We start from the raw sequence: 18,817 nt of genomic DNA, 5'->3' as shown, positions 1-18,817 counted from the left end.
CATAGGTACGGCCAAGGGTCGCGCGCGCGACTGCGAAGGATTAAGCGAGGAAAATGGATTTGTCCGTTTATTATTGGATCGCGAAGTGGTGCCCGCGGGAATCCGCGCCACACATAGGAGGACGCGACGTTTCGGGGGGTATCCGGCACGTATCCGGCGTATCCGCGTATCAAAACAGCCGGACGACGACGGGACTAAGGAATCGAGGAAAACAACGTCGCCGACGTCGACGTCGTCGACGTCGTCGCGAAATCACGACGTTGAGAAGGAGGGGCGAACAATAGGGGCTTTCTTGGTAGAAGCAGCCAGGGCGGAGGAGGTACATATGTACACGGTGTTCCGTCGTTCCGGTGACGCTTACGCTTACGCGTGGGAGAATTTCCGTCGGTTCAGCAGTCTGAGCGTCCTCCTCGGCAAACGCCTCGGATACGAAACTTTTGGCGCGGTCCTCGGCGAGATTATTAATGAGGGACTTGGAGTCTTCAAATTAGTCCGCGCGCGAAAAGCCGCGCTAGATGGTGATTGGGAAGTCGGAACGACGAGTTGCCGACGAGAGCGGGGCTCGGCTTCCTTTTTAAAGCCGCGTTCGCACGGTTCGTAGAGTTGGCTGGTCGATTTGATTTGGAACTTACCGTCGTGCCGAGGTGAAATTTACTCGTTCGTCCCTCGCTTCGTCGCTTCGCTCGATTTCGCTCGAGCGTCGTTTTTTACTCGAATCTCAAACGTCAGGTCAGATTTGCAGGATCGGATTTGCTAATGGGATTGAACGTGTCGGCTGTTGGGGAAGTCTGAGCGGGCGAGACGCCGGCTCGATAAAATTTTCGTTAAGGCTAAGTCGAGTCGCGCGACTCAATGAGATTCCGAAGGTACTCGGCTACGGAGCTACGCGTGGCGCAAAGTAAAGACAGTCCGCGGCGGAGAATTTGCCTGAGACAAGTCAAATGTTGGTTCGAGATAAATACAAGTCGCGGTGGGGAATTCGCCCGCGCTCGCGACGAGATTCCCGATACTCTTATTCAGGATAAACAATGACTAATCACTCGCGGGGACAGATATAGAGATACTTGCCAGCTGGATAGATATAGAGAGAAAGAGAGAGGGGCAGGCAGGAAGGAGGGAGGAAGAGGGAGGGAGCAGACCAATCTCAGCGGAATTACGCGCGCGTCGTAACTTTCGAATTTCGAGACGAATCGAGAAGTTATATTCCCGAAGTGATAACCGAAGCAATTTGTCCATCGCGAGAAGTGCTTTAAGCCGAGACCCGCAACTCGGCGGTGCCGATTCTTCGCCGAGTCACTCCGCCGCGATCGCCGCGATATCCCAATAAGATTCCAGACACCGGCAACGGATAAGGCAACTCTAATTGGCATGAATTACGCTCGCGAACTCGAGCTCGCTTCTCTCTCCCTCCCTCTCCGTCGCCCTCTCCCTCGGTCTAGATAACGCGGAGTAACTCCGCGCGCCATTCCGGATTACTTATGCTCGCGCGCCGATTAATAATGCAACGATGGTTCACGCAGCCAAAGCTCGAATTTACGAAGCGAATTCCTATTATTCTGGCGACTTGCCCAATTTAGCGGGGGTTCCGGGGCGAAATAAAGCGCCGCTTCCTCCGCGTAGCGAGAGCGGCCTAATACTGCCTCTCAATAAAGTCTCCCCCTCTTTGAGACGATTCAGAATTGCGCCGTGAAATTCCTCGAACGGAATTCTATTTGCCATCTTGTATACGCCGTGTATAATGCGTGTATAATGCGGAAAACTGTTTCGGATGTTTATGGCCGTCGTAGATGCGATTGTAAGTGATTTATACGCGATTCTCTCTCTCTCTCTCTCTCTCTTTCCCTCTCGTCTCCCTCTCTCTCTCTCTCTCTCTTTTTCTCTCCGTGCACACGCATGCAAATGCAACTCCAATATTCTTGGAAAGTTAGCCCCGCAAATGGAATTCCGCTCGGATTTCCGCGCTGGCGAATCACGGCGGAACGTCGCGCGAATGGAGGGTCGCTTTGAGCGCGATCGCGAAACTTGGTCCCGATTGCGCACCGGTGATTCAAGTACACTGCTTCCGCGATTTTTGCCGCGGGAACGCGGCAGGTTCACGCGATCCTCCGTGCTGAACCTGCGCTGGCGATCGCATCGACCGACCTACGACCGGCTACATTTCTCATCGGTGGCGTCGATTTATTTCCCGCGTCCTCCGAAATATCAAGTCCGGCCGGCGAGAGCGGCTTCGGACCACGGAGAGCGTGACTTGACGTAGCGAGCGCGATTCTTCAGCGTGCTTAGCACCCGGGGAATTATCGTTCTCTTTTTTTTTCTTCTCTTCCTCACTCTCCCTCCCGCTGCGTGCGTAGGCCCTTCGGGGGATAGAAGCACGCTGGACCTCACCGAGGCGCGAGCGCGACGCGGTGAGGTCCAGCCTCGTCGTCGTTCACGGCGTGTTAATAAATCGCTGTTATTTATTTCAACCTCAGCACCCGGCTAACGAGCGCGGCGGTTAAAGCTCGTTCGAGCGGTCTCTGCTGTTCGCGCCGCCGGCAATTTGGCGCGCACGCGCGCGCGCCCTTTTAAACAATTCATCAGGAGGTCGCAAATTTCAAACGCTCGCCGCCGCCCCGGCTTCTCTCCACCTCCGTTCACGCGAGGGAGGATCCCCGCTTCCTCCCGTTGCGCCAGTTTTCACCTCGGAGTCGAGAGATCCCGCTCCCCCCCCTCTCTCTTTCCCCCCTTCCCCGACCGAACCGGTTATTGCGTTGTTACACATCGACGTCATGCGCTCGCCGACTAAATAAATTAATTAACGTATTCTTTTTCCGCTAAGCGACCGCATTCGCGCGCGACGACCCGAATCCGGCGGAAACGTTGATTCTATCGCAATGTATATTATATATGCGAGCGTTCGTCCTCGCGTCGAGATTGGAACGAATTTCCCGAAACGCATCGCTCGTGATACACTTCGATAACTCATATCGTACTTCGACGTCGCGCCTCGATCTAGCTGCTCGCGATAATAACGAAGTTGGGAAGCCCGAGAGGCAAAGAGAAAGAGAGGGAAGGCGGGGCGGAAGGGCAGGATTTTATTCAATTTCGAAAAATAACACTGCGGAGGAGACTCGCGCGAGAAGAGAAAGAAAGAAAAGCAGCAGAGGAGGAAATTCCAACTGTCGATACTCGCGAGGATGTAGACACGGCATCGCGCTTATCGCGCGTATCGACCGGCCGGTCATTATTGTTTAATTAAGTTAAACGCGCTATTGAATGTCATCGCGCCTTCCATCCGCAGCCCTTCTGATGAAGGTTACGCAATTACGACGCGCGCGCGAATTTTGCGCCGGCCGGCGATCCGACGACGATTTCCCGGACGAGGACAAACTCTGAAATATAACTCGATTGTCGAGAAGTGCGTCGCGTCGCTCTCTCGGGCCGTTTTCATCGGGAGAGGACGGCCGTAACTCGGGAGTGTCTGGAACCTTGCGTCGCACTTGCGCCTGATTTACGGCACGCAATCTTAGCAGGTATTCTCTGGTTTCTCGCGCGGCCGATTACCGTCACCGCGTTCTCCCGCGCGCTGCCCCGCCGTGTCGTGTCTCCCCTAGCCGAGAATGACGAAGACGCGGCCGCGCGCGATTGATCGATGATTTCATCGAGCTCGGGACGAGCAGCGATACCTCCGCCACGATCTTTTCACTCGGCATCGCGCTAATTGCCGGGAAATATTGCGAGTTACCGCCGCGGCCGTCGCGCCGAGCCGGTCGCGCGCGCGCGCGCGGAACACTGCCGCTTGATTTGCAACGCGACTCACCGTTGAATCAATTTTTGCACGCGCGAGCTCAGAATTGATTCACGTCGCGACTCAACATACCGAGCGCGGTCATCGCGCTCGATCAGGCCGGCTATTGGCCTGCTATTGACACGGGCCGTGCGCCCGATAACGATAATCCAGACCTGCTCGCGCGCGCAAATGGCCGCCCCTCAATGGCTCGCCTCATAATAAGACGGGCAAACTTTTATTCTTCCCCAGCCCAGTGTCGTTCAGCTCGCATTATCCTCGCTTGCATTATCCTCGCGTCGACCCTGTTTACTCGGTATTGTCGCGTCGTAAAAGAATCGGATCGCCAGTTGAAAAGTGGCGTCTCCTCCCCCCTCCCTCCTCCTCCTCCTCCTTATTCTTCCTTCTTTTTTTCTTACTCCTGAAGCTCGCGGTCAATATCGCCCATCTCGTCCCGAGATTTGTCGCGCGAATTGCGACAGTTACGACCGGAGGGGGGAGGAGCGCAAAGGACGCGAGGGTGTGGACGGATCGACGACCACCAGCGCGTGGTGTGCGTTTTTCTCCCGTCGCGCGGAGATCTCTCCGCCGGGAGATTAACGGCGGACGTTAATTACGCCGATAATGCGCTCGCGTGTAGCACGTGCGTGTGCGCTATTGTCATCGATAGTCGCGATAATCAATACCACGGTAACTGTACTCTTGCCTTTCATAAGGCGAACAATGCGATGGGTAATGCTCCGCGATATTGGCAGTTCATAAATGGCGGCCACTGCCAAGCCACAGTCCGTCGCGACGTTATTTTAATCATGTAATTAGTACGCTCTCTGCCTCTCTCTCTCTCTCTCTCTCTCTCTCTCCCTCTCTCTCCCTCCCATCTTCATGTCGCTTGTCAATCGTGTCATCGACAAATCAGCGGGTCTCGTTGCGTCCGTGTAACGAGGATCGCTGGGCGAATAAAGCGATCGAGTAACGATCGCCATGGCGGACGGTAGACCGTTAACTGGATCAACTTGGACTTGGTCACGGTCGAAGTTCTCGGTCGGGCCGCGCTCGCGAATTATTTAGCGGCTAGTGTCGTACGATTCGCTATAAATAGCGCGTACGATTCGAACTATTAGGAAGTTACGTCGGCGAAAATATTCCGCTCTCGTTTTAACGGCGCCGACGGGACCGCTCGAACGGAATTAACGAACGAAAGTTTTCGCGAATCCGCGTTACAGACGCGGCATTCATATTTTAGCACGGGGAAAGCTGGCGCGCGTTTTGTAACTCTGCGGCGGAAAGGGAGAAAGAGCGAGCGAGCGAGCGAGCGAGCGAACGACAGAGAGAGAGAGAGAGAGAGGGGGGGGAGAGAGAGAGAGAGAGAGAGAGAGAGAGAGAGAGAGAGGCCGAAGGCACGACAGTACTTGCTCGTTAACGAAGCTCTCCTGATCGCCGGGAATTTGCGCGGAATAGCGCGCACGCTAGTCGACGACTAGCGGCGCGTCGGCAATTAATTCGCGAAGGGAAATTCCCGCCGACCGAAACCGGAAAAATATTAAAGAAGGGAACAAAAAGTTGCGACAGGAGGAACGCAGTTGCGGTTTTATATCGCGCGATACTCGGTTGCGATCACGGTATCGAACGCGGAGTCCGCGTCGTCCTTACACACATAGCGAGGACCTTCCCGGCGCAAAATAATGGAGACGCACGTGAGCGGACGTGTATTTTCCACAGCGTCGAACTAGCGGAGCGCGGCATGCCGAATCGTATCGCGCAATCTCTCGTCGTTGCCTCCCGAATATACACCGACGTCGTTCGTACAAACTTCATCGCGGAACGCGGAGAGAGAAGGCGGGGGGGAGAGAGAGCTCCGCAAAAATACACGTAGACCACCGTTAATCCGATATCGGGGATAAAGTTCGAAGCGACACACGACGATTGCGTGCGTGTTATTGAAATCCTATCGCGCCAGAGTTGATTTATGGACGTATTAGAAAATTGCCTTGGAAATCGATCGCGCCAGCTGCGCTCCACGAATTACCAGCAGGACGAAGAAGGCCGAGTGAGGAGAGCGGGGGCGAGAAGAAGGGGGAGGGAGAAAAAATGAGCGGTCGGACACAATTTTTATAATCGGCCGCAGAGTAATCTATCGCGGGCACGAAGAGAGAAAGAGGGAAAATGATGTCGCGCGCGCAGTTTAAGCGGGAATCTCGCCTTCCAGAGCGCCACCCTCGCGCTTCGAACGGGATTAAAATTCGAGATTTAAATTTAGATGAATTCCCTCGCAAATAAGGAGATCCAAATCGGTAAATGAGAGTTTTAGCGCTTCTCAAAGCGCTCCTTCCTAGCGCGCAGAGAGAGAGAGAGAGAGAGAGAGAGAGAGAGAGAGAGAGAGAGGGAGCGAACGAACGCATGAGGAAAATGATGCTGTTAACATTTGCCCCGACGCGGCATTAAGTTTTTGTTCCTGAGGCTTTGTGCTAATTAAATCCTCTCGTCAGGAACATTTACGGTCGGTTGCAGGCGTATGGCAGGATTAATAGACGAAAAGCTGGAATTTGTCAATGACGGGCGAACCGCGCGCGCCGGTAACGCGATTACCCACTCGCTCGTGGCCGGCAGGTTATTTTTCGTTAGTGCGTAATTAGCGCGGAAATTGTTTCATTCAACTTATATTCCTTTTCGCGTACAACTGTTCGCTGTTCGCCACTTGGCGAGAGAGAAAGAAAAGAATACGGAGGGACATTTTTATCACGGTCTGGAGTATCTGAAATCCTTGCCCCGAGCGACTGAAAATAGTAAAATAGAAAAGAGAACACAGCCGGCAGTCACGCGAAGCAGTTACAAGGTAATTACAAAGAGGATGAATTAAACATCCAACAACCGGGAGGATAAACTAAATGAAGTGGGACGAAATGAAACGCGGAACGGCAGACGGAGAGCGCAGAAGACGACGGGTCGCGAGGAAGGCGCTGAGAGCAAAAAGCGGCGACGCTCGGCGTGAACGCCGAGCGTGGAGCGTCACGGGTGTTTCAAAGTCCGAAAAGGGACATCGATAGCATTAAAATGCTAACGAGAGCTCGATTCAACGCGGATGCGAAATATGAATCAAAGGTCATAGCGCTCGTCGTGGCGGCAGTGGAGAGTGCTATTTCTTGTCGGTTAATCCGCTGAATAGAATTTCGCGTTCCCGTCAACATCCCGCGTGCGGAACTTAAACGCTAATAGCCGCTTTATATAAAGCGGCTCATCGCGTAGAGTGGGCGTTAGGGATGCAGGGGGACGACGGGGTCTCGCTGGATGGCCGAAGGCGATAACCGGGCAAAGTTCACGGCGGCAATTAAATGTGCAAATACCACCGAAGAAGCTGCGCGCAGAACGCCGGCCGCTCACGAATGTTATCGATTCCGTTGCCGCGGTCCCCTGTAAGCGAAACCGCACCATCCTCTCTCTCTCTCTCTCTCTCTCTCCCTCTCCCCCCTTTTCTCCCCCCTCCCTCTCTCCCTGTCTGCTCTCGCCTACGCTCGGTTGGAGACACATCCCGCAGGTAACGATCAAGCCACACGTCGAAGAGATGCTAAACCGATGTTGAGTTTAGGTCAATATTTATACTGGTACTTGAGCCAATAATTTAGATATCTCGTCTCCGTGTTACGTATTCGAGACGCCCGTCCGTGGTGACACCCGCGCGTACGAGCCGATTATTTGTTATCAGCAACGTTCTCTCGTGGATGATCGGCGGCGCAGCCGCCGGATCGTTTGGTTCAATCGGCGCTGGGGATCGCCGATCAGAATGGCGCTTGAATTTCGACGCGGGATGGAGACGCGGGAAACGCTGATAATGGCGTAAAAATATGACGTACGTAAAGAACTCTACCAGCTCTAGAGCTTTGCTCGCGCCGATTAGATTAGCGCTTCCGCCGTTTGATGTTTTTTTTTTTTTTTTTTTTTTTTCCCCCCCCTCTAAAACGGACACAACTATGAAATATTTTTCTAATTGTCACGAGGAGGCATAAGACGACAAGTCTGATTTGATAAGAAAATCACGATAACGTGGCTGACGACTTGAGCGATGAGTCGCGTGAGATTGCTCCGGCGACATGTTGATAAAGGGGAGGGCGAAGGGGAGGAAATTGATCGCGGAGATCGCGGATTAGTCGAGCCGGCGAAAGTCGAGCCGCGTTGCAACGCGTTGTTTCACACCGCGGCGGCCGATCAATCGCAGCGTCGAGTTCCCCGCGCGCGGCGTGGGAAAAAAAGCGACGGCGAGCTTTGAGATCGATTTTTGCACGGGAAGCGTCCCCGACGATGCATCGCGCGCGTATTTCTGAGCCGCGCGCGAAAGCGCGCTACTCGCGGCCGAATTTCGGCCGCCTCCGCGACATCTCGAGATTCATCTCTGACGAATCGCTTGGCCGACCGAGCGAATTCGCGTGAATCGGCCGAGGGATTCGCGCTTAGAACGCCGCGCGCTACCGTCGCTGATTCTAAATAATTCCACGCGACTTTACCTACTTGGCGAGATTCCGCGGCGGAAAAAAACGCAGTAATGCAATTTCCCTATTACGAGATGCATCACCGCGGGAACGGCCCGTTTAAACTTTAAGGGCCGGGGGTATATCCTTCATTTACGACACGAGCGCGCCGACATCCGCAGATCCTCCTCCCCCTGTTCGCGGGGCGTGATTCTCCTGGTGATTTTACAAACGACGTTATTGAATCACCCCGCATGTGAATCGCGTGCGCTAATTCCGGATACGCGGCGCTGCCTGAAATAGTCACTCACCGCGCGCAGTTTCTGGCTTCATCTTCGGCGCGCTGTGTCAACGCTTAGCTCGCGAGCGCGGAACCCCCGTATTAGTATTCGCGCCTCGTATCTCTCTGTTCGGTTAATAAATTCAATTCGCGGGAAAGACTTGGCCGCCGCTCGCTTTCCTTCCTCTCGCGTCTTTGCCCCTTGGCAAGTCTCCGTCTCTTCGTCCGCGCGTCGCGGCCAGATTTTTACCGCGCGGCCATTTGCCGCGCCAAGTGACCGCGCAGTCGCAATTTTCAGCGCGTTTTTGCGTTTCGCGCATTCGACGCGACAATTCTTACTGGATGGGGCTGTCCAGCCGTCACCGTTCACGTTTCCGAGTGCGCTCGAGCAATTTACTGTTTATCGCGCGACGAGTCGCAGCGCGTGGCAAGAGCGAGGCGCATTAAATAATTATATATTCTCTCTCTCTCTCTCTCTCTCTCTCTCTCTCTCTTTCCCCTCGCGCTGTCCTGCTCCCACAGCCCGCGATACTCGCGTCGTCTGAGAACGACGTTCGCGGGCGACGAGGGTGGCGTTCCTCAGAGACCGTCGTTCCTGGAAATTTTACTAGACTACGGATTAAATTCATTAACCGGCGAGTAAGGGGCCGGAGATGTTTCAAAATTCGAGCTGAATGTTAATAATTGCGAATCATTATGGGCCGCCCCGGTACTGTTACACGATACTCACAGCCGATGGGGCTTAACGCGGGTCGCCGGCCGTCCCTCGCAGTTCCGCCAAGTTCTCGATATTGTATCGGGTTTCATTGGGAGCTCTCGTTACGTCACTGCTTCCTTTCGCCCCTATCTCTCTCTCTCTCTCTCTCTCTCTCTCTCTCTTGTTCATATTAATATCGAGCGCGTCATCATTAACATTGCAAGTTCCGGCGCGAGCACGCGAGAACACCTTCGTTACTTCGAAAACGGGGGAGCCTCGTCGCGGCTTCCTTCGCACTGGAGACCGCGAATTTTATCCCGAGGCTCTGCTTCCGGTTTGCGAGTTGGGTATCGAGATTTCCAGACACGAGTGGTTAAGGTTAACAGAGTTTCGCAGATTTTGTTTTACGGGCTGGGATGAAGCCAATGACGATACTTTCTTATTCTTCAGCTAATTCCAAGCGGGCGTTTTTCTCTCAATTTGAAAGTCGATGCCGAGGAGACTCTCTCAGATTCGTGAGGTTAGAAGAGACACGGGGAGACTCGGAGTCTCTCGCCATTAAGCTTCGTTGAATTTCAAGCAGACACTTTATTAGGCCAGTCTCGGCCTACTACAGATGTTCGCTCACGTGATCCGCGGCGACTCGTCAGCTTCCTCGACGATCTCGCGCCGCGCTGAGTGACTGACCGACAAAGTGGCCTCATCGCGCGGCCGTCGTGTGCGAAATCCGTTGGCGGCTTTAGCGCACGACACACGGCTCTCTTATTTATGATAAAGGATGAACTGTATGCAAAAAATGTATGCAAACCGCAGACGCGACGTGGCGTGGAGGCGCGCTGAAAAAGGCAAGGTCTCTCGCTGACAAACGCGTCACGCTGCGGACGGCCTGACAGCCGACTGCATTATTTACACCCACTTACTGCCGGCCACCGCTACTGCCGGTCGTTACACGCGTACGGTACGGTTATCTGAAATGATATACGACGGGACCGTTTCGCGTACACGAGGCGTATAGATTATTGAAGCGCGTCCCTCCCTACCTAGCCCGCCTTCGAATCTTCCTCGTGCGGCCGCCGACGTCGTCGTTGTGTGGAAAGTGGCGTACTGTCCGCCCCCGATGAAAATCGCCGTTCCTTTGTCAGCGGTTCCCCGATATCGGGGGCGGGCGGTGCGTGCGTGCGTGCGTCTGACAAGACTTGATTGAAACGCACGCACTGACGTTTTTTGCGAGCTTTGTAAGAAATCACGCCGCTCGCGAGAAAGTATCGTCGTCCGTTTCTCCTCTCGATGAGAGAGGATGTCAGCGACTCTCGTCGGGGTCACCGGACGACGCTCACCGGAAGGTAACTGGCTGCTGCACACCTGCGTCTGCGACGACGAGCGGTGTCGTCGGTGTGAGAGAAAGCAAAAATGGCTGGAAAATCAAATCGGACTCTGTGTCTGTGTAATTGTCGTGTCATATTCAGGACTCGGCTGTTCAGGACGAACGACGCGCGACCGGGACGGAGAGAGAGAGAGAGAGAGAGAGAGAGAGAGAGAGAGAGAGAGAGAGAGAGAGAGAGAGAGAGATACACGTGCGCCTGACAAATTTGCGGAATCGATTTTCCCGAAAGCCAAGTCTCATGCGGCGGCGGCGGCGGCGGCGGCGGCGGCGATGGAGGGAGGAAGGAATTTGCACCGATTTATTTTCGCGCGCGCGTCGCTCGGCGCACGTTCGACGTGATTATGTCGAGCCTGATTTTCCCGCTCGTCGCGTCGCGCTGCGCTCGTCGTTTCGGGATCACGCGATAAAAATCGCACAGAGTTCCGTTCTCCTATCGTGGATTAAACGCGCAATTCCCAGACACAAAGGATAATTCCGCGTCATTTGGCGATCGGGAACCGGGAAGCCGCGCTTTCTCTTCCCCCTACCTCCCTCTCTCTCTCTCTCTCTCTCTCTCTCTCTCTCTCTCTCTCTCTCTCCTCCACTGTGTCTCTCCCGATGCCGCTCCATCGCAGCCTCATTCGCTATTTTAACCGGGAACAAACCGCGACGTAACCGCAAACTGCCACACCGCAGTCGGATGTTAGACGAGGCATAGCTCGGAGAAACATTGTTCTAAATGGGAGTTACCATTTGCAAATGCGAGAGCGCGTCGCTTGTGTGAAAGGTAAACGTTCAAACTGACGCATGCATGCGCCGCGGTGTGCGTGCAATCTGCGCTGTGTACGTGCACGGGTCTTATCGATGCGCGAGTTAAATCAACGAGCGCGCGCGTGCATCGAATCGTGAACGAGCCAGCATCCGGCAGACTCCTCTCGATCGTTCTCGGTTCCTCTCGGTGGCAAGATGATCAGCCACCAGGACGGGGTGGGGGGGGGGGGGAGGAAATCGATCGGCAATTAGCGCGAGAGTAGACTCCGCTGAGAGCAACGTTGTCCGTTGTCGGTTGAACGCGCGCCGTCCGACAAATTACGCGGCTCTACTACTGCCGGGAGAAAGAAAGAGAGGGACTGAGCGACTGAGTGACGGAGGGAGCAGGGGGGGCAGGGGGAAAGAAGGCGAGCGCACGCTCGCGCGAAATGGAAATGCCTTTATGTAGAGCTTAAATAAATCTTGACGAATGGCCGTGAGTGTTTTCCTCGCGGAAGGAGCTTAATAGATTTCGAAGGCGCCAAGACCCGGGGCTAGCTAAGGTGCTCGGAGAGGATTCCGATTTCGCTCGCGGAGCATCGCCGGCGACGTTGCACAGCGCCTTGGCCGCGGCGCTGCTTGCCCCCGCGAGAGGGAAACTAATGGCGCGCTCGGATTTGGCCGCCGCGTCCTTTATCACCGCTGTGTACTACACTCACATATTTCGCCGCGAAAGCATGCTGATAGTCGGCTGCCATAATTTAAGTACCGAATCTCGCTCACTCGCTCTCGCGCCACGGGGATTACACGGATACACACACACGGGGCGCGCCGTTGCACCGCGTGACTGGAGAAGTTCGACTTGTCGCGAAGTCACTTTAATGCCGCGCAACCGCCGTGGAAATTATTACCTCCTCGCGCTGCAGTTCTCTCGGCGGAGCTTGTGTATTTATTTAGTCGCCGTTCGTCTCTTCCGCAGCAAGCACCGAGAAGGAGAAATAAAACGTCCGCACAATGCGCGCCACCGCCGTCTAGCCTGCCGTCGCATCATCGTCGGCGATTTTGCAGCGTGTACGTTATCGATAAGGAGGCATTGTGATAAGCTCCTTATAAACAGAGTCCGCGGGATTTGTTGTCGGCGAGGTTGAAGTAGAGGTATCTGCGATTGGCGGAGATGCTTTCACGACCGATATCCGGCGGTATTACTTTCTTGTCATTGTGCTGAATCGCTATGTCCATGTCGGGTTCTACCCTCAGAGAGAAGAAATACGGGACGTCGTCGTCCTCGTCGTCGTCAGCGACTCGTGCCTTGTCCCTCACCAGTTTCCTGGCCGCGTCACGTTTCGCTATTCCTTCCAGCTGCAAGATCGACCGCACACCCGCGCACGTGTCGCCGTCGGTCAGTCGGAAGAATCAGATCATCGCGAAATTATTGGTATAATAATTTTCACGAGACGCGAGCCGCGAATTTTTAGTCTCCGAATCGCGCCCGCGATGCACGACGATTTCGACGTGAAGATTCGCGAGGACGCGGGCCGGGCTTTCACGGCGTATCATTCGTATCGACGTTATGCGATATTTAATATCACGTTTCCCGAGATATGTTTTACACGTTTCCCGACGGAAACAGATTGCGGCTCGTCGCTCCGCGTTCGCTCGTCGTGAGCTCTCGATGATCTCGTCAGCGCGTTCCGTCAAAAGCCCCGCGACTGTATCACGAACAAATCATTAATCTCTAAGCCCGATATCGGCCCAGCGTTTTCACCGGACGTGGAATTTGGATACTCAATAAACACGTTATTCTCTCCTCCTCTCGCTCTCGCTCTCGCTCGTTCACTCTTTCTCCCGGCGTGACGCTAATGTAAACGGAGACGATGATAAATTGATACGGCCCGACGACTATCATTTTCCCAGCACGTCGACCGAGACAATTCTCCACTTCCAATGTCCGTCTGACGTCCTCGCGAATATCACCGTCCGGTCGAGACGACGATGAATCGCCGGACCATTAACACAACTTGCACGCGTTTCACCGCCGTGTTTCGCGCTTCGTCGGGAACTGATATACGTGAGATTGATATGAGCGCGCGGCAACGCGGCTCCTCCACGACGAGACGCGACGCGACGCGACGCGTCATGTTGCTTTACAACGTAAGGTAAGGCGCGAGGAAAATTTTCAAAATAAATTTCACCGCGCGGAGCCAACGCGAACACGAAGGAATGTTCGCGCGAGATGAGCGTCGTTTCGCGCTGCGTTTAATAAGCGTGACCGTCGTTAAACATTTGACTCTTAAACATTAGGATGGCTGAAAATTCCACCCGATGTCTTTTTGTTAACTGTCGCCACTAGACAGCAGCACCCTACCACAGCGGTGTCCTGCTAGGATTTATAATGTTCATAAATATTTATAGTTCATGTACATTAAAAAGAAATTAGAGAAAAAGTTATGGGTGAAAATTCACCCGTCCTAGTAGTATCCAGGAGGTAACAAAAACATGCTAATATTCAAGGGCTAAACATCCCTCGCGGTCGCCGACCGTTGCCATCGGCAATTAGCGCAAGCTAGCACCGTCATTGACGTTCGCGACGCGGTCGGTGGACGTATCGCGACATGTGTATGTGTGTGTGTGTGTGTGTGTGCGAAAGGAAGGGAGGGACAACTTAGTTTTACTTCTGCAGGAAGCTCGGCAAAGTGGCGGGCTATCGAACGCAACGATTGATTGCAGCGGACTAATAGCGGTCTGATTGATTGCCGTAATGCTATTCGGATGTTCGCCTCCGCGACGAACGCTTTCGAGCGTTGACCAGTGTCCGCGTCACTGTCAACATCAATTTCGCGCGGCCGCGTCGCGCAAACGCGAAATGGCGCGCGCGAGTGCGCCTCAAATTTCGGGGCACTTTTGATCCTCGTAATCGGCGTCGCGTTGCGATCGCGCACTTAGGAATTTTAACACCCTCGCCTCCATACCGCAAATTTATCCTCTGTCGAACCTTTACTCCCACGCGAGTGTACTCGCTGGCGAATTTGTAATTCCCGTCGCGTCCATGGCAATTCTCTGTCTCCCCTGCCCTGCCCTCGCCCGCCCTTACCGCACGTGGCCTCGCGAGGGCCCGAGAAGCCGCGCGCGCGCGCGCGCGCACGCACCGCACGAATTCCATTCTTATTCCCAGCGGTGCGCGACATTCGAACGGAAACCGAAAACACGGCAAACATTTATTTACCCTTCCTTCGCGTGGACGGTTACCGGATAGGAGCGGGTTTGATCGAAATCGACGAGTCGTGATTTCGTAAATGTCGCGGTAGCGCACGTCCCAATATATATATATATATATATACGCTCGTGCGTTTTCCCTTTGCGACATGCCGGCGACGGAGATGCTCTTACGTACCCTCGACGGCGCGAGCGACGACTTCGCAGCCGCGATTTCGATCGTCTCCGCCGTCGTTTCCGACGCACTCTCCTCCTGGAGCAGCCGCGTCGCCGGGGACTCGTCATCCTCCTCAGTCTCGCTCATCTCCAGCCAAGACTCCTCCGCTTCTTCGTACTGATCATTCGACAACGCTACCGGCGTCGATTCAATGTCCAACCTGGACGCGTCCGCTGGGGGATCAATCGCGCTCACCGTCGATTCTTCCGCCGGGAGACTGGCCGCGCCTTCGGCTCGCTTCGTTGCATATTCCGTATCGGCCACGTGCGGCTCGTCCGTGTCTCGAATTCTCGCCGTGGCCGTCACTGTTCTGCCTACGATTTCCCTCACGGCCTGAAAAAGCGCGGCGTTTGATCGCATCTGCTGATTCACACGTCGTCGTATATATGTATGGCTGCGCGAATTTCCCGGCGATCGCGAAATCGACGCTGCCGCGCGGCGTGTGACACGCGGAAAAGCGAAAAGGTAGATTGCACTGCATTGCGCGACAGCGAAAAGTCAGCGCTCCATCTCGCTTGCTCTCTCTCTCTCTCTCTCTCTCTCTCTCTCTTTGGGAGAGACTTTGTCTACCCCCTTTTCCTCTTTCCGTTCCGTTGTATATCGGACGGAACGATACAAAAGTCGTTCGGACTTTTTTTTCTCTCTTCCTCTTCTTCTTTCTCTTCTATCCCTCGCGTTCTACGTTATTATTGCTGTTATAATTTAATATTAAGTTTTCTCAAAGCATTAATCTCTCGCGTTTCGCCTCCTCCGCCGGCTCGGCGGTAAAGCTAAGTATATAATCCGATATCTCTGAGAAAATTCTTGTATTCCCATAATGAGATTCGCGAGTGCGCCGTAGGCAATAAAGAACCGTGCCGGTCGGAATTAACAGAGGAAGAAAGAGAGAGAGAGAGAGAGAGAGAGAGAGAGAGAGAGAGAGAGAGAGAGAGAGCTCGCGGACGCGGGCGTGTTCCTTATATCACGAGATTAAAAGAAAATATTTTATGAGATAGCTACTTGATCGGCTGTCTTCTTCCAATGCTTGTAATAAGATCTGTACAGAGTGGCCTGATGAGTGAAATTCTCCAGCAGCTCAATCATTTCCGCGCGGCTCTTTGGTACGTCGAGACGCTGCGCAAATTAAACGACCGTTTCTCAGTTGATTGCTGCGCATCTCAGGCGCATATATATATATATATATATATATATATATGTATATATATATATATGAGAATCGTCGAAACTGCAAATATTTGTAGAACGGAAAACGTGGAAAAACGTGTAACATCTTGGCAAGATAGTCGGCGGAGAGTCGTATCTCACGGCGCGACGTTATCGGAAACTAACTGGGAACGGTATCTCCTCGGTCTCGACGCGCGATCTAATTTATGCGCGGAATGTTCGGTTTGTCTTTCCCCCATCTCCGCGCCCTACTCCCTCTCTCCACAATCTACCTCTTTCGTCGTTCCTCCTCTTTCTTTTTCTCTCTTCCCTTGTACTCGTACGTTGTATTCATTATTCGTCGATCGATATTTATTACGTAGAGGTAATAAGACCGCGCGTAGAATAGCGATAACATCGGAAGACCGTCGGGAACAAAGGAGAACGAGGGAGAACGAGGGAGAGAGAAAAAGAGAGAGAAAGAGAAAGAGAGTGAGAGAGAGAGAGAGAGAGAGAGAGAGAGAGAGAGACCGAGGGAGAAAGGGAGAGAGAGGGACAGATGCCACTTGGGAACTCCTCGATTGCCCCTCTGTGAAACGCCCGGGATCAACGATTGCACGGGAATTACGCGCGAGCGATCCCCCCAGGATAAAGTTACCCGAATCGTTTCCATTTGATCCGCTTCCTCCTCGATCGGAGGAGTCAAGGGCTGCCACCTTGTCCCTATTGGCCAGGTCGTCGCGGTCCTCTCTGCCTTCCAGTCCGCGGTCGTCGTCTCTCCGCCGTCGCCTGTCCCTTCAACAAAAGCCAATATTCCTGCGGACAATACTGAAGACCCCATTGTACAGAGCTCGTCCGCGAGAGCCTTGGCCGACGCGGGGCCGCGCAGGTGAAATGAAATACGCCGCGAAACGTCACGCGCAATCCGTATACGTCAGGTGGTGCGCCAGATTAACCAGCAGCAGTCGCGGACGGATCTGGCGAAAGCGGACGACGGCCACCGGGGAAACTCGTCAGCCTCGGCCGGACGGTCGGACGATCGCTTCCTTGTCTCTCGCGAGGAAACGTGTCGATTTTTTTCACTGTCCCGTACACGACGTCTCGGCGGTGAGACGACACTCGCCCGGCAAGCGATCTTCTCGGGAGAGGTGGATAAGGAGTGCGGAATGAGCGAGAGTGCCGTCGTGTGCACCTCCGTTTCCGTTTTTCTCTCTCTTTTTTTTTTCCCCGAACGTCAGCTCGCGGTCTGAGAATCACGAATTACTGCCCGCTCTCGAGAGTCAGCTTCCGACGCGGAACAACACTCGACGAGATAATCTCGCGGTAAAGCGCGGAGAAAAATTCGTCGCGGAAGCGCCCGCCGCCGAGCTCCTTGTGCTCTCTCTCTCTCTCTCTCTCTCTCTCTCTCTCTCTCTCTCTCTCTCTCTCTCTCTCTCTCTCTCTCTCTCTCTTTCTCTCTCTCTCCCCCCCTATCGGCGATCGTGGTTGGGATTTCCTTCAGTATCCGTGGCGGTGGCCACATTGACTCATCGACGCGCACCTTGCACGGGTCGTTGGCACCTTCTCGTCGTTGACGACTCGGCGACTTGGTCGAGAGAGCGGTGACATGGGAACTTCTCTCGTCACGTTTAAGAGAGACGCCACTCGAGCTTCTCAGGGGATTGCATTTTTTTTTTTTTTTTTTTTTTTTTTTTTTTTTTCAGGAAAATGGTTCAAGTCACGATGTAGCCCCGTATCGTGTTATTTCCAGGCCGATTCTTATTAAAAGCGAGCGCCTCTCGTGCCGGAAGTAGCGGCCTTAATGGCGAACGCAATTTTGGCTAAACCTCCGTCATCCGGCCCGTATTTTCACGTCGGTGTTACACCGGTTTCACGTACGCGCGCTCACCGAACTTGGATATTATATTAAATACATAAAATCCCCCGCGGTGTCAGCTGGTCGCGCGCCGCAGAGCCCGCCTGAAAATCCTTCGCAAAGCCATGTGAAATCTGTTTAGGACAACGTATAAAAGCCACGTGAGTGATTCGCGACCGCGACAATAGCCGTGCGGCTTTGCATCACGCTTACGCGGGAAATATTAATGCGCTGTTTTCTGGCCTGTTACTCGCGCGACCGCGCGAACGCTCCAGCGGTTCGACCAGAACGCGATTTTCGTGTCGTCGCCAGCGCGACGCGTTTTCAAAGTCACGATCGCGATGCACGCGAACGCTGGAAACCCGCGAAACACAAGTGTTTCCCGCATATACCGTCGTCGAGATTACGGGGCGCGTCTCTCCTCTCCTCGTCCTTCTCTTCCTCCGCCGCCGCCGCCGCCGCCGCAGCCGTCGGTTTCGCTGGCCCCGCATTATCGGGGATTTCGTCAGAGTTCTTAGCGTTTGCCTACGAAACGAAAGACAAACACTTGTGCATTAAGGATCATGAAGTCTCGGATAACAGGCCGGCGAGGTGAAACGACGCGAGTAAACAGTCCCTTGTCTCGGCATCTGAAATTTTTAGCCGCTCGCGTTCTCCTCCGTTGCTCTCCGCAGCCAGCAAGTATCTTCGCGAACGCGGAACAAAAGAGGCTGTTTCTCTCTTGTATTTGTCCAATAAATATTTTTAAAGTATCTACGTAGGCAGTCTGAAAAGTTCTCGACCTGACACACACATGACATTAGAAACTGTCAAACTATAATTGTATTGGAAAGTGGCATCTCTGATATAAACCCATGTATAATTTTATTCGATCTGTCGAGTCATTCGAGTGGTAGCACTAGTTGAAAAAGCTTGCAGCATTTGCTAACAATTGACCAAAAACGCATTCGAATGCGTGTATTTCTCAAGCGTGCTTGGCACGATTTTAATCGTTTCAAGCAAAATAAAATGGATTTCAAGCGTCGTTCCGTAACTGTTGACGAAACTTGGATCCACCATTATACACCGGAGCG

General features: G+C 53.7%; 1 protein-coding gene across 1 annotated transcript in view; it reads right to left on the bottom strand.

Annotated features, from left to right (window-relative positions):
- The window catches only part of LOC112588422 (uncharacterized), a 127,459-nt gene extending 110,227 nt beyond the window's left edge, over positions 1–17,232 (bottom strand). Inside the window, exons 1-3 of the mRNA XM_025298316.1 lie at positions 16,548–17,232; positions 15,746–15,859; positions 14,942–15,079 (exon numbers count right to left, since the gene is read on the bottom strand). Coding sequence (XP_025154101.1) covers positions 14,942–15,079; positions 15,746–15,859; positions 16,548–16,730 — 435 coding nt within the window. The 5' untranslated portion in view covers positions 16,731–17,232. The remainder of the gene's footprint in view (positions 1–14,941; positions 15,080–15,745; positions 15,860–16,547) is intronic.
- Between the last annotated feature and the right edge of the window lie 1,585 nt (positions 17,233–18,817).

The sequence above is a fragment of the Harpegnathos saltator genome, unplaced genomic scaffold (assembly GCF_003227715.2).
Source record: "Harpegnathos saltator strain DR-91 unplaced genomic scaffold, Hsal_v8.6 scaffold213, whole genome shotgun sequence".
NCBI lineage: Eukaryota > Metazoa > Arthropoda > Insecta > Hymenoptera > Formicidae > Harpegnathos > Harpegnathos saltator.
Note: the sequence above shows the minus strand (reverse complement) of the source record. Positions and strands in the feature narration are given on the sequence as shown.